At 53.1% G+C, this 14,988-nt stretch overlaps 2 protein-coding genes across 5 annotated transcripts in view; one reads left to right on the top strand and one right to left on the bottom strand.

The window, feature by feature from the left end:
• ART1 (ADP-ribosyltransferase 1) overlaps window positions 1–1,061 on the bottom strand; it is a 12,371-nt gene extending 11,310 nt beyond the window's left edge. The window contains exon 1 of the mRNA XM_014460721.2: window positions 1,018–1,061. The gene's annotated coding sequence lies outside the window, so the exon portion shown is untranslated. The remainder of the gene's footprint in view (window positions 1–1,017) is intronic.
• A 1,737-nt stretch (window positions 1,062–2,798) lies between these two features.
• On the top strand, window positions 2,799–6,170 carry ART5 (ADP-ribosyltransferase 5). 4 transcript variants are annotated; one of them, XM_023758732.1, is made up of 6 exons: window positions 2,799–3,127; window positions 3,370–3,504; window positions 4,379–4,804; window positions 4,976–5,108; window positions 5,712–5,744; window positions 5,830–6,170. In XM_023758732.1, the coding sequence occupies exons 2-6, from the start codon at window positions 3,445–3,447 to the stop codon at window positions 5,958–5,960; spliced, it is 783 nt and encodes a 260-aa protein (XP_023614500.1). In that variant the 5' UTR covers window positions 2,799–3,127; window positions 3,370–3,444; the 3' UTR covers window positions 5,961–6,170. The 4 variants fall into 4 exon arrangements, with proteins under 4 accessions (XP_023614500.1, XP_023614499.1, XP_023614497.1 ...); XM_023758731.1 differs by having other exon boundaries at window positions 4,379–5,108; window positions 5,833–6,170; XM_023758729.1 differs by having other exon boundaries at window positions 2,801–3,127; window positions 4,379–5,108.
• The last annotated feature ends 8,818 nt before the right edge of the window (window positions 6,171–14,988 follow it).

Below are 14,988 nucleotides of genomic sequence, written 5' to 3'. Positions count from 1 at the left end.
ACAGAACAAAGTTGCAGGCAAGGCTCTGCTATTTTCCTCTCCGTGGCTCTGACACACTGCCATTTGCTGGGAATGCCCTTCCTTTGCTACTCACTTTTCCAGGCTTAGCTCAAGGGTCACCTCCTCCAGGAAGCCCTCTGGGCTCCTGTATCACCCCATGGTTTTCTGTGTCCATCCTGATCATACAGTGCTGCTCTCAGGTGTCTGAGGGCAGGGACCCTTATGATCCATTCTTGGTCCCCAGAGGTCAGCCCAAGGCTAGGCCCAGGTGAGGCCTCCCGGAATATTTGCTGAGAATCTGAGAGGATCTCTGGGTGCAATTAGCAAGGCAGACCACTGCAAGCAGGTGGATCAATGACTTTGGGGACCAGTGTTGTGGGCAAATGGAGTGGGGGCCAGAGTAACTGGGAGGCTTGGAGTCGAGGAAGTGGAGGCACCAGGCAGCCCCTTTTCATATCCCAGCTGCCCTTCTGTCCTCATCTGCTCAGAACACTTCTTGTCAGTTTCCCTATATTCAGGCCCTCGCTGAACAATCCTCTCTGGGGATGTGAGTTCAAATGTCTCCCCAGGAATCCCCAAATTCCCCAGTGGCCCCAAACTTCTCTACCAAAGGTACTATGGCCTGAATGTTGTGTCCCCCCCAAAATTCACATGTTGGAATCCTAATGTCTGTGCGATGGTATTAGAAGGTGGAGCCTTTGGGAGGTGATTAGTTCCTGAGGGTGGAGCCTACTTGAATGGGATTAGTGTTCTAATAAAAGAGACCCCTACAGAGCTCCCTTCCACCCTGTGAGCACAGTGAAAAGGTATGGGCTGTGATCCAGGAAGGGAGCCTTCACCTGACGGTGCTAGCACCCTGACCTTGGACTTCCAGCCTTCAGAAGTAGGAGATACAGATACAGCAGACTAAGGTAAAAGACTCCCTAAAACTTGTCCTAATGATTCCACCATTAATACCCCAAATTTCCCCTAAAAAATACCCTGCCCAGTGCCAGGAAAGGGTGGTGTGCCCCTTACCTAGGGCTTCTCCAGGGCAGGGAAGCTGGTGTTGGTCTCCTGTGATGGCCGCCGGGGGAGGGGGAGGGCAGGTTCCTCCTTTATACTGTACCTCCCCCACACAGCTGCTCAGAAAGGTGACACCCCCCCATCTATTTCTGGATATCTCCTCCAGGCTCAGGAACACTAGCCTCTGCCCAGTCTGCCCTGGGCCAGTGCTCTCCTCATAAAAAAAGGGAATCCCTGAAGCTAGAGACATGGTGGGCAGGGGCATGGAGGCTCCAGGCTGGAACAACGGCCTCCTGCCTGGATTTGGTCCTGGCTCAGCACCCCTGGCCTCAGAGAACATCTCCTCAGGTTTGTTCCTTTCGGGTGAGCATGGAGACTCACCTAAGGTGAAGGAGAGATTCCCAGATCAAGAAGGCTGGTCTGGGTCCCAGCTCCAGCGCCGATTTGCCATGTAATCTTGGAGGACTTCCTGCCTCACTCTGGACCTGTTCAATGGCTCGATTTGACTCCATCTCTTGGGGCCTTTCTTGGGTTTCCAAGTCTTGGGAACAATTCCCCAAAGCCAGAGGGTGGAGAGAGGACAAAGCCATGATCCCATTAGACCTGTTCCCAGGAACGGTCTCAGCAGGCCTTCTGTCCCTGACAGTATCTTCTGTTCCAGCAACAGCAAACGCTCCAGTCCCTCCAGGCAGGGTATGGAAGCAGATGCTGCTTTTCACAGTAATACTGAACAGTAGAGTGGCTTCTGATTTTCTTCTAATCAAGGGGACCTTGGGTGTGGCCAGTCTCTTTGGAGGGGCAGAAGGACTTGTCTTGAAGCTGCTTGCCTGACAAGCATTCTTGCTTTTTGGGATGCCACTCTTTTTTCTTTTCTTTTCTTTTTTTATTTTGGAGAGGAAAGGAGAGAGATAGAAACATCAATGATGAGAGAGAATCATTGATTGGCTGCCTCCTGCATGCCCCCCACCAGGGACCAAGCCTGCAACCCGGGTATGTGCCCTGACTGGGAATTGAATCGTGACCTCCTGGTTCATAGGTCGATGCTCAACTGCTGAGCCACGCCAGCTGGGCTGAAATGCCACTCTTTCCACCTCCCACCTTCACCCAAGCCCAAACACAGTTCACCTTCCTTATTAGTCTATAGAAAGGCTTTTTGGAAAAAGCAGGATTCGAGGTGAAGGAAATTTTTTATTTGGTTAGTATCTGAGGGGATGGGGAATAGGGATGGGGCTAACTAAACTAATGAGCCAGACTAGGATGGAAGCCTGGGGTAAATCTAATCTCCATGCCCACCTCAGCCCCAGCAGGAAGTGGACAGAGTCTTCAGTCCTGACAGGAACCCCAACTCCTCTGGCCATTCTGGGGGCTACCTCTCTCACCCCAGAGGCTCAGGCCCTCAGAAAGTTCTTCCCAGAGCTGCTTACTGATTCCTCGGCTGTCCCGTTCCCCCATTCCCTCTGACTGGGCATCCGAAGCTCAGAGCCAGGTTATTTATAGACTGGCCCACAGTAGGGGAGGGGAAAGGCCAGTGTTTATAAACACGGGTCTGGGCGGGGGTCGGGCTGGACCTTGAGGATCTGAAACTGAGAGCTCTGCATCTGGTCCAACGCCATTGACAGAGAAGGGGATGAAGAGAAGGGAGGGGTGGGGGCCCTGAAGAGTGAACCATATGCAAATTACATGCAAATCAGCGAGTACGCAAATGCTGACCTGCGGGGTGAGGGGGGCGGGGGAGGGGGGCGGCCCTCGTTGGGTTCCCAGGCCTAAGGGTCTGGCTACCGGGTTAGGCACCCCTGAGGGAGAGGCCAAGTCTCACCAGCTCCCTCCCCCAGCCCTGGAATTGTGTGGAGCCAAAGAGGGACCTGGAGAAAGAACTCGCAGTTTGGGGAGGGGAGTCAGCCGTTCAGCCCCTTCCTCGCCCCTCCTGCTCCCTCGGCCACTGCGTCTGTCGTTGGGCAAGAGAGGTGTTGGGTTACTGCCCGGGGGCTATAGTTAGCTGTGGGACTCAGCGGGTCCGCTGGGTTCCCGAGACCGGCCCGGCCCGGCCCGTCCAGACACCGACCGACCGGCACCCGCTGGCCTGACCACACCTTCCCGCTCTCTCGGCCTCCGTGACCTCCAGGTGGGTGCCAGGTCCCTGCCCCGCCCCTCGCCAGGTGGAGTCAAATCACCTGGACCACGGCAAAAAGTTATCGAGGCCGAGGCACGGAGTGTAGGGGCATCCGGGAGTCGGAGGAGCCAAGACTTGGGGCTGTGCTGGTGTGGGGGGCGGAGACAGTAATCCCCAAGCCCTGCCCACTCCCTGGGCCCCGCGTCCTGGACCCTCTTCACACCACAGAAGAATCGGTGTGGGTCTCCTCCAGCCCGCTGACGCCAAGGCTCCACCGCTGCCGCTGATCCCACCCGCCTCCGGACCTCGCTCTCCTGTCTCCCCCAGAGATGATGCAGGCTGCTCTGCTGCTCACCCTCAGCTGCCTGGGCCTTCACGCCTTCTGGCAGGTAACTGGGGGAACCATCCCCCGCCACAAAGGAAAGAGCTGGGGGGCGAACTCCTCAAAAATCTCTCCCAGGGGCTGTTCTCTAAGACCCCCGTCCTCTTAATCCTCTTCCTCTCTGCAGCCTTCCTCCCTGCAGGGAGCCCCCAGTTCCCATTGCCTCTACCAGAACCCCCATCTTCACCCACTGGTCCTCCTGTGATCCTCCTTCCCTCATACTCATCCCTCCCTAGGAACGGCCTCTAACTTCCTCACCCCCAATTTCCCGTCTCAGGCTCAGGCTAGGCAAAGTGGGTTGGGCCACCCCGGGACCAGGGCTCCTCCCCACCCGTCCCCAGGTCTGGGGGTGGCCGCGGGAGAACACTCGGAGTCTCAGAGCTGACAGGGATTTGGTGTGGTGGCTGAGCACTGCATGGGAGAGTCTGAGGAGGGGGCGGGGTCAGGTAATTGGGACACAGTGGCACATCTGTGCATCATCTGCACACTGAGTCTTAGAGCCAGAACAGCGCTTGGAAGCCAGCTAGCCCCCCTTCCCTCTGAGTGTGGGGACCTCTTTAATGACAAGATGGCCCCTTTTTGGTTGTAGCCTCATGATAGCCCAATGGGGTTGGCAGTATGCATTTATAGGTGGAGAACCTGAAGCCCGGAAGAGTTAAGAGACTGGCCAAGATCCCACAGCTAGTAGGTGATGAAGCCATCTCTGACTCCAGTGCCTGTGTTATTTAAGCCCTTGGGCTCCTGCCAAATTGTATACACCAGATATTTGGGCATGAAAAATGAGATTTTGTGTCTCCGAACTGATCTGCCACCAGGTCCCTGTCCAATGCGCTGAATTTATACCCTTTCCTGTGTGGCTCCTCTCTTCCTTACCACATTAGGCCCAGGCTGTTCCCATCCTGCTCCTGGGCCTGGCTCCAGACACCTTCGATGATGCCTATGTGGGCTGCGCAGAGGAGATGGAGGAGAAGGCAGCCCTTCTGCTGAAGGAGGAGATGGCCCGCCATGCGCTGCTGCGGGAATCCTGGGAGGCAGCCCAGGAGGCCTGGGAGCAGAAGCAGCGAGGGCTCACACTGCCCCCTGGCTTCAAATCCCAGCATGGAATCGCCATCATGGTCTACACCAACTCCTCTAACAACCTGTACTGGGAGCTGAACCAGGCGGTGCAGACAGGCGGTGTCTCCCGGGAGTACTACATGAGGCACTTCCCCTTCAAGGCCCTGCATTTCTACCTGACCCGGGCCCTGCAGTTGCTACAGGGGAGCAAGGGCTGCAGCAGGGGACCCGGGCAGGTGGTGTTCCGAGGTGTAGGCACCCTTCGCTTTGAACCCAAGAGGTTGGGGGACTCTATCCGCTTGGGCCAGTTTGCCTCCAGCTCCCTGGATGAGGCAGTGGCCCTCAGGTTTGGTAATGCCACCTTCTTCTCCCTAAGGACTTGTTTTGGGGCCCCCATCGAGGCCCTGTCTGTTTTTCCCAAGGAGCGCGAGGTGCTGATCCCTCCCCACGAAGTCTTCTTGGTCACCAGGTTCTCCCAAGATGGAGCCCGGAGCCTAGTGACTCTCTGGAGCCAAAATAAGACCTGCAGCCACTTTAACTGCGCCTATCTGGGTGGTGAGCTGTGCATGAGGGAAGCAGGACTGGCAAAGAGGGTGAAATAAGCCAAGATGTCCCTATCGATCCCCAGGACCTTCAGGAGATCTAGTTGGTTAAGGTGGAAGTCAGCTGCAGTTACGGTTCTCCGTGACTTAGGTCCTACCAGCTCTTAGAAGGTCCTGTCAGTGTTTTCCAGATCTGTGCATAGTCTCAAATGATTCTGTAAATGTGCTCAAAAGGTTCCATGTGCTATAGAGTCTAATAGAGCAAAAGAGCCCAGTCCAGGGGATCAGCAAGGAGAGGGAAGTGACAGGAACGCTGCTTTGGATCTCAGGAGGCCCTGGGCTTAACGGGTCCACAGGATACATCTGTGCTATTCCCAAGTGGGGAGGCAGGGACAGAGTGGAGCAGTGACTGGGGCTAGGCAGGGAGCAGGGATGGATAGGCTATCTGGGAAGATTTCCTGGGGTAAGGAGGAGGAAAGGAAGCCAGAAGTTTGCATTTAGGGGAAGGGAAAGATGGACTGAGAAGGGGAACGGCCAGTGCCAGAGCCTGGTGGGAAGGGGCGTTTGGGGTGTGAGGGTCTGTCTACATGAAGGCTCACCACGCTGTCTATTCCAGGGGAGAAGAGGCGGGGCTGTATGTCTGCACCAAGTGAGTTGCCCTCCTTCCCCTCCCTCCGCTGCTTTGACTCCTCCCGGCCCTACTGGCCCCTCACCTTCTTTTCTTCTCTCTCCAGCAGGGGGGGCAGCCAGACCCACTGTCCAACAGGGCCTTCTCTCTGCTCTCCTGGAAGACCCTACACTTGGCCTCCATGGGGTTCCAGCTCTCGGGAGCTGGGCCCTTGAAAGTTCAGTGCCTACCACTTAGGAGTCCTGTGAACTGTTGACCTTCCTATGAAGAAGGGGGCCTTCGAGCAGCCTCCAGAAGCAAGGACATGGTTTCAGACCCAGCCCTAGAAGCCATCTCCCCAACCACGATGTGGGGGAATCTGAGGCCATGGAAGGGTGGAGACTCCCGGGGACAAGTAAAGGTAGTGCTGTGATGACCTCTTGATTAAACAGTGTTGGAGTGTGGTGACATCGAATCTCATGATCAGTTTATTCCATGAGACTGGACCATCTGCCCTGCTCTGGCCTTGCAGGACGGAGGGACTTAAAAGAATGACTTCTTTCTCTCTATTAGACATGGTCCCCTGTGCAGACCCTGTCACACCCAGAAGCTTTAACAGCCCGAGGTTCCTTTCAACATCCTGAAGGCAGGAAGGGGACAGATGGATTCCTCGGCTCATTCGTCAGACGAGGAAGGCAAAGCCAAGGAGGAAAGCGACTTGCTCAAGGTCAGGAGTTAGTGTTGAAACCAGGCCCCCTGCCTCACAGTCCAGAACTCTTTGCACTAAAGAGCTGAAGGAACTCAAGGTAGGATCCTAAGCCCAAGATACTTGAGGCCCCAGAGCAAGCCATTTCTCTCTGCCCTGCTCCCACAAGGGTCTGTTTGGGGGAGGGAAGGGGTCATAAAACATGAGACAGCGATTCTCACACACTCTGGAGGTATCTGACATCCTGAACAGAAACCTTATTGAGGTGAGGAAAGCAGTGCAGCTCCTACAAGATGACCCCCATCCTCAGCATGTAGCTGTCAGCCACAGAAGGAGCCCTCCCACTGCAGCAAGAACCCTCCTTGGTTCCCAGATCTTCCTCCTGGGCAGGTCCCCAGCCCCCTCTGACTCTTGCTGCTTATGCACCAGCACATGAGCTGGAGGTGGGGGGGTGGGGGAGGGACCAGACTTTCCGGGTGCTGGAGACCCACCTCCTCCAGCATCTTGAAGCCCAGTTTCTAAAGATGCCTGGGTCCCCGCAATCCCTGGCACTGTCAGCTCTGGGGTCTCAGGGTTGGGAGGCCCCAGGTTTTGGAAGCTGTTGCACACTCGGGTGACCCTTCCTCTGCCAGAGTCCACTGCACACCAGCTACCTCACTTTGCGGTCAAGAGACAGTCTCGGTCAGCCTGTCAGTCTGTGGCCCAGGTCTGTGGGAGGATGGGGCGGGGGGAGTATTGATGGGAAGTCCTTCAGAAGATGAACCTGCCTTGTACCACTTCTACCCTCCACAGAACCCCAGGGGACATCATGCTTGAGGCTCCTGGGGGAGAAATGAGATTGATGTTTCTATTCCTCTCTCCCTTTCCCTTTCTCTCTGAAGGGGGTCTAGTAGGTAGGTGGAGTCTGGGGCAGATGAATATGAGTGGGGCTAGGTGGTGGTGAGTTTAGAAGATACAAAGAAGGAAAGTCTGTGGTCCAGGGACAGGATCAAGAGCCAGAAAGTGTTTAACAGGTAGAGATTTGTGCATCTGCCCTGTCAGCTCTCTTCCCCATCTGCACCTGTCCACATGTAGCCATCGTCAGGGTCCAGTTCAGATTCCACCTCCTCTTTCTCAACTTCTGGTATGCTGTCCCTCTTCCTTCCCGTGAGCCTCTCAAATGGTAGGCTCCTTCTCTCCTTTGGGTCCCACTGCAGTTTGTGTCTCTCTTAGCGAAGCACCTTCTGCCTAATAAGATGGTTTATCTTCCTCACCAGACTGAAAGCTTCCTATGTGTCCCTGCTCTATGGTCCCCCTCCCTCCAAGACAGGGCCTGGGGCAAAGGGGGCATGGCTATGAATGTTGATTGAATCCTATATAATAAAAGGATAATATGCAAATTGACCCTAACAGCAGTTGCTATGACGTGCACTGACCACCGGGAAAGACACTCAATGCTGGAGCTACCCCCTGGTGGTCAGTGCACTTCACAGAGGGAGCACTGCTCAGTCAGAAGCCAGCTCATTGCTGGCCAGCACAGCAGTGGTGGCAGCGGGATCTGGGATCCGTGGCAGCGCTAAGGATGTCCCTGTGGGGAGTGGGCCTAAGCCGTTAGTCAGACATCCCCCAAGAGCTCCTGGGCTGCCAGAGGGATGTTTGACTGCCAGCTTAGGCCCAATCCCCCAGGGAGCGGGCCTAAACTGGCAAGTAGACATCCCCCAAGGGGTCTCAAACTGCGAGAAGGTGCAGGCCGCGCTGAGGGACCTCCCCCACAGGTGCACGAATTTTTGTGCACTGGGCCTCTAGTGAATGAATAAGTGAATGACTAATGAACTAAGTATATGAGTAAAACGACTAAGGGATAGGTGAGCATAAGTGAACACATAAATGAAATGAAAAGAATAAATAGCCTTCCCCAGTTTGGCTCAGTGGATAGAGTGTTGGCCTGCAGACTGAAAAGTCCTGGGTTCAATTCTGGTCAAGGGCACATGCTGGGGTTGCAGGCTCGGTCCCCAGTGGGGGGCGTGCAGGAGGCAGCCAGTCAATGATTCTCATCATTGATGTTTCCATATCTCTCTCCCTCTCCCTTCCTCTCTGAAATCAATAAAACTACATTAAAAAAAAAAAAAAAAAAGAATAGCCGAACCGGTTTGGCTCAGTGGATAGAGCGTCGGCCTGCAGACTCAGGGGTCCCAGGTTCAATTCTGGTCAAGGGCATGTACCTTGGTTGCGGGCACATCCCCACTGGGGGGCGTGCAGGAGGCAGCTGATCAATCTCTCTCATCGACGTTTCTGGCTCTCTATCCCTCTCCCTTCTTCTCTGTAAAAAATCAATAAAATATATTTTTGAAGAAAAAAAAAAAGAATAAATAAGTGGTTCAGAGGGTAATTGAGTGCAAGGGGCCACACTGTGCAGGCTGTGGTTTCTAAGTGCAGGTAGGATGGGGCCACATATGACTGCAGGATGGATAAGGGGTGTGAGTCTGGGTGTGGTGCATTTATCCCAGCCAGCAAGGAACAGAAATAGGGAAGGCTCGGAGGTGAGCAACCAACCTCGAACCCCCCCGGGCAGTCTCTATGTAGCACTGGACCAGGGCCTTGATGACTCAAAGGTGGTAGATTCACGCTCTCCCTCCCCAGGCCCTGCCCCTGCCCCAGGGCTGGCCTGGGATGGGAAGACAGGAGGGTAAGGGAGAGTCTCCAGGCCAGCCTTTCTCTAGTCACTGCTTCCTCCCCCAGGCAATGAAGGATGGAGACCAAGTCGGTGCAGACTTTTCTGTCCCTAAGGCCACACATCTAGATCCTGGTGCAGTCCTGGAATGTAGAAGGATGGAGGCCAGAAGTTGGGTGGTGGGGTGAGGGTTGGGAGGTGGAGTGGTGAGTGGGCAGAGACAGAAATGTTGCGCTCTCTCTCCTGCCACCATCCCAACCTTGGTTTTCCTGAGTTGAGTTAATCCAAACTCTTCAGGGGACTTGGGGAGGCCCCTGCTCATGTATAAACACGGAAATCATCATGCAAATTTGAATGGTTCTGGGTCTGGTTTTAGGCCTCAGCATAGTACCAGGAGGGCAAGTAGGGCATCGGGGGCAGAGACTTGAGAGAGAGAGAGAGAGAGAGAGAGAGAGAGCAGAGGTAGAGAGAGTAGGCAAAGTGCTGGACTCAAAGAACACAGGCTGAAATCCCAGCGCTGAGCAGCTGTGTGCCTCAAGCAACTTCCTCAACCTCTTTAGGCTTGAGCGTCTCCAAATTTGAAATGGAGATGGTAATAATGCCTCCTTTTCAGGAGGAGGGACCTAGAGTAGGGGCCCTCTAAATATTTAGGAAATAATTATTTTTATTCCTCTAGTTTTATCCTCTCTCTGAATATTTTATAGTTTGCATATTTACTTTTATGATATAAAAAAGCAGAGCATTTTATTAAATATTTGAAAAGGAGATATGGAATTGCAGAGATGGGACAGGCAGAAGTATGAGAGAGAATATGGGCCCTTTCAGCTACAGGTCATAGAAAGCATTTTCTTTGTGTAAAATAGAGAATAAGAACTTTGGGAGGCCAACCTGAGGATGCAGGATAAGTGGGAGGGGACCGCTGGCCAGGAGGGCAAGTACCAGGAGGGCAAGTAGGGCATAGGGGGCAGAGCCTTGTACTGGAATCAGAGAGCAGGCCAGGAGGTGGGGTAGCTGCAAGAAGGGTGGGACCTCAGCGGAGGAATGGGGAGACCCCCAGCTGGCTGCTCTGGGGGGACCCTGCAGGACACAGTGACTTTGCCCAACCAGGACTGGACACAGGCCCAGAGAACTGAATCCAACCTCAGGTGAAGAAGCCGAGTCTCCCCCCCCCCCGCCCCCGCATCCCGCGTGGAAGCAGCCCTGACATGTGGTCTGCAAATATGCATCAGGCAGCCTGGGCAGGCCCAGGAAGTGCCAGGGGGAAAGGGTGATACTTCCAGAATTTGGATCAGCGCTCCAGGAGGGTGACCGAGGTGTCCGTGCCGGGGAGCCTGGAGCCAGGATGTGGTGGGAACTGGGAACCTCGGGCATTTAGTTTCTCGTAAGTGTTGTGTTTTCTCCAAGCTTTTGTACATGCTGTTTCCTGTGCCTAGAACTCCCTCTCCTCCATGTTGCCCCACCAACCTCCTGTTTATCCTTCAGGATTCTGTCCTGCCCTCCAGGTCTCGAGGAAGCTCCCTGATTCTGGGGCCGGGGCTGGGCCCTCTCCTCTGTGCTCTCACAGCCCCTGTGCTTCCTTCCATCATAGGCTGGTGGGCGTCCTGTACAATTACTGTTTGTTTCCTTCTGCTACTCTAGACTGTCAGCACCTGGAGGGACCACCAGTATGCATACCTTTGTTTCCAGGACAGGTGCTTAGTAAATGTTTGTTGAACAAACTCTTGACCAACCAGATAAGGGAAGGCCTTCCTCACCTGGGGATCCAGGGACCTCGGAGCTCCAGAGTGGGCCCGTTGCCCTGTAGTGCTGACCGGAGGCCCTTGCTTAGAGAGATCCGCACGTAACACGTTTTAAGGGGAATAGCTAGACCTGGCAGTAATACCATCTAAATTAGGGAAGGGCTCCTCTGGCATATGGGGCAGCTCAGTTGGTTGGAATGTCGTCCGGATATGCCAAGGTTGCAGGTTCAATCCCTGGTCAGGGCACATATAAGAATCAACCAATGAATGCATGAATAAATGGAATAACAAGTCAGTCTCTCTCTCTCTCTTCTCTTCTCTCTCTCTCTCTCTCTCTCTCTCTCTCTCTCTCTCTCTCTTCCCCTTCTCGCTCCCCTTCCTCTCCCTCTCTAAAAGAAAGCAATCAATAAAAATAAAAATAAATACATTAGGTAGGGACTCCCATGCCAAGCCAGACTGAGTTGGAGGGCAGATAAGGAGAGGTGTGTGAGCCCCTTGGAGGTCTGGCCTCCTCTCTTAGGCCTCTGTCAGCCTTCTAATTCCCAGTTTGTGGGGCACTTTTCCCTCAGCTTCTTAACATGTTTTTTGTGGGTTTTTAAAAAAACATTCAACCATGTCTTGGCCCAGTTTATGGCAAAAAGATTTGTCTGGAGCTCACAGGGTGTTGGTGGCTGGGGAGGAGAGGGACATGGACTTCTGTTTAAGCTGGATGATAGGGTTGGAAATTTAGGAAATGACCAGAGCCAGGGAGAGGGGAAGACAGGCCTGTGTGAGAGCAGGAATTAGGAACAGGCTTTCCAGGGAACACACCTGCAAAGACAGATAAGCCAGGGTGTGCAGACAAACGGATGGAAGAAACAGTACAGGTGAAGTCAGGCCTGATGTGGAGGACTCACCGATGAGGTACTCACAAAGGTGGGGGTTGCGGGATAGTGTGGCTTCTTGGATTTGCAGCAGGAGCAGCAACAGCAAACAAACCAGAAAATTCTCCTGAGAGATTTAGGTGGCGGGGAGAGGTTGTTCAGAGGACAGGGTCTAGGGAAGTGGGAGCAGGAGGTGGGGTGATGGTGCTGGGGTTGGAAGTGAGAGCTCTGAGGTCATCCCTGAGGAGGTAGAAAACGGCCTTGGGGGAGAGCAGGCTGTTGAAGGGCACAGGCAGGGTCAGGTCCTCTTGGAAGCAGGACAGGTAGAGCTCGGAGCAAGCAAACTTCCACTCCACATCGGCATCGTCCTGTGGGCCAGCAGGTAGGGGCTCTGAAAGGACCACTTTGATACCCAGTCCTCCTGCGCACTCAATCTGCCTCATTTCCCCCATCCTCACATCTCTTCTGCTCAAGGTGCCAATGACTTTCTTCTCTCCATTAAAAAAAAAAAATTGGGATTGAGCCCTGGCCACTTTGCTCAATGGTTGGAGCATCAGCCTGTGGATCAGGGTGTCTTGGGTTCAGTTCCTGGTCAAGGGCATATGCCTCGGTTGCAGGTTTGATCCCGATCGATGTGTATCTCTCACATCGATGTCTCTCAAACTCTCTCCCTCTCTTTTTCTCCCCCTCCTCCTTCCCTTCCACTCTCTCTGAAAAATCAGTGGAAAGAAATAAACTCTGGTGAGGATTAAAAAAATAATATCATTGATTTTTAGAGAGAGAGGAAGAGAGGTAGAGAAACATCTATGAGAGCGGAATATAGATCAGCTGCCTCCTGCACAGCCTCTATAGGGGATCGAGCCTGCAACCCAGGCATGTGCCCTGACCAGAATGGTAACCTTTTGGTGCACGGGATGATCCCCAACCAACCGAGCCACACCAGCCAGGGCATCTCCCATTTTTATCTCCATTCTGGCCCATCACCCCCATTTCCCCTGCCTGTGTCCTGCTCTCCTCTCTTCCTCCCCATTATTTTTATCTTTCTGACATTCAATTCCTGCCCAGGCATTTCTACAGCCATTAACCCTAACCTATTCATATCCTTCCCTTTTCTTTTCTTTATTTTTTTAAAAATATTTTATTGATTTTTTACAGAGAGGAAGGGAGAGGGATAGAGAGCCAGAAACATTGATGGGAGAGAAACATTGATCAGCTGCCTCCTGCACACCTCCCACTGGGGATGTGCCCGCAACCAAGGTACATGCCCCTGACTAGAATCGAACCTGGGACCTTTCAATCCACAGGCCGACGCTCTATTCACTGAGCCAAACCAGTAGGGCCTTCCCTTTCCCTTTTCATGTTCCCGTCTACTTTTCTGAAATGCACCCTTCCTCCCAACCATACAGTGGAAAGAGCACTAGTCTTGTACCTGGAGAAACTAACAGCATTACTAGGACCCTCACTTTGCAGATGAGGAAAATGAGGCCGAGAGGAAAACTTGGGTGATCATGGCAATGAGCATGTTGAGAAGCACAATGACCATGATGATGGTAAAGATGCCATAGAGAGCCCGGCCCACAAATTCAGGCACCAAAACTGAGGCGTGTCTACCACGCTGCGCGCCTCCATGCCAAACATGGTCCAGAACAGACCTGGAATGTCCCGTTGAAACTGGCATGCTGGGACAAAGGGTAGGATGGGAGGGGTGGGAGATGAGCCTGAGTGCCACCCAGACACTCTCCTTCCCCCGCTCCCAAACCCAACCAAAGGCGCTCTGCTTCCATGAAGCCCCTGGAACACCCTGGCTCATAGGCACTTGCCATTTCTGAGCTCCAGCTTTCATTCTTTCAATCAGTATTAATTGAGCACATAGTAGTGCCATAGATGCTAAGGGTACAGCCATGAACAAGACAAGCACGGTCCCTGTCTTCCAGGACCTTATGTTCTAGGGTGGGAATAGGGGGTGAGACGGACACTAATTATAGCAACATTTTAAAAAAGATCTTTCATTGTTTATTTATTTTGTTAATCCTCACCCTAGGATATTTTCCTATTGACTTTTAGAGAGAATGGAAGGGAGGGGGAGAGACAGAGAAACATTGATTGGTTGCCTTCTGCACGTGCCCGGACCAGGGCCAGGGATTGAGCCTGCAACTGAGGTATGTGCCCTTGACCAGAATTGAACTCGGGACCCTTCAGTCTGGGAGCCAATGCTCTCTCCACTGAGCCAAACTGGCTAGGGCTATAGCAAAATTTTTTTTAAAAAATATATTTTTATTGATTTCAGAGAGGAAGGAAGAGGGAGAGGGAGCTAGAAATATCAGTGGTGAGAGAATCATTGATCGGCTGCCTCCTGCATGCCCCCCACTGGGGATCGAGCCCGCAACCCGGGCATGTGCCCTTGACTGGAATCGAACCTGGGACCCTTCAGTCCGCAAGCCGACGCTCTATCCACCGAGCCAAACCAGCTCGGGCTATAGCAACATTTTTTTAAAATATATTTTATTGATATTTTACAGAGAGGAAGGGAGAGGGATAGAGAGTTAGAAACATCGATGAGTAAGAAACATCGATCAGCTGCCTCTTGCATACTCCCCACTGGGGATGTGCCCGCAACCAAGGTACATGCCCTTGACCAGAATCAAACCTGGGACCCTTCAGTCCGCAGCCAATGCTCTATCCACTGAGCCAAACCGGTCAGGGCTATAGCAACATTTTTTAATTGTGGCAAGTGCTATGAAGAAGCAGCACGAGATGTTATGACCTAGTCTGGGAGTTGGGGAGAGATTCTTTGAAAAGCATTCAAGCTAAGCTCAGAAGGATCCCTGGGAATCACCCAGGTGAAAGGGAAGATGTGAAGAAGGAGTATACAGCTCTATAGTTCCTGTTGGTCCAGGCAAGTCTTGCTCCATGGTTGGAACTCCCTTATAGGAGTTGACTCAGGTGGCTGGAGCACACAGTGCAGAAAGCTGACAACTCCTGTTCTGTCTGCTCTCCTGTGTCCAGCTGCCTCTTTCCTGTTCATTCAAAATCCTGCCCTAGGCCCTCCCTCTGCCAGGACCAGCCTTGTAACTTGGAGACCAGAACTGATGTTAGTGCCACACCATGAAATCTTCTGGGAAAGGAGTGAGAGGACATAGTTGCTCAAAAAATATGGGAATAGAATTTAAAGTCATGGCTGGAGGGGACCTTAGAGACCCTCTGGTCCAACTGCCTCATTGTACAGGTGGGGACAAGGGTTTGCCCAAGGTCCCACAGCCAAGCCCAGAACCTTCCTTAGTCATTAAATCTGAATCCTATGATAGCTCTGTGAGCAGGACAGGAGTTT

This window comes from Myotis lucifugus, unplaced genomic scaffold, assembly GCF_000147115.1.
Source record: "Myotis lucifugus unplaced genomic scaffold, Myoluc2.0 scaffold_138, whole genome shotgun sequence".
NCBI lineage: Eukaryota > Metazoa > Chordata > Mammalia > Chiroptera > Vespertilionidae > Myotis > Myotis lucifugus.
This window is presented reverse-complemented; position numbering and strand designations above follow the sequence as displayed.

Bases quoted from the DNA above. Each gene is read 5' to 3' on its own strand.
- ART5 (XM_023758729.1), top strand. From the start codon at position 3,445: ATGATGCAGGCTGCTCTGCTGCTCACCCTCAGCTGCCTGGGCCTTCAC. The intron at 3,505-4,378 runs GTAACTGGGGGA...TTACCACATTAG, and splicing joins GCCTTCACGCCTTCTGGCAG to GCCCAGGCTGTTCCCATCCT. The intron at 5,109-5,711 runs GTGAGCTGTGCA...TGTCTATTCCAG, and splicing joins TAACTGCGCCTATCTGGGTG to GGGAGAAGAGGCGGGGCTGT.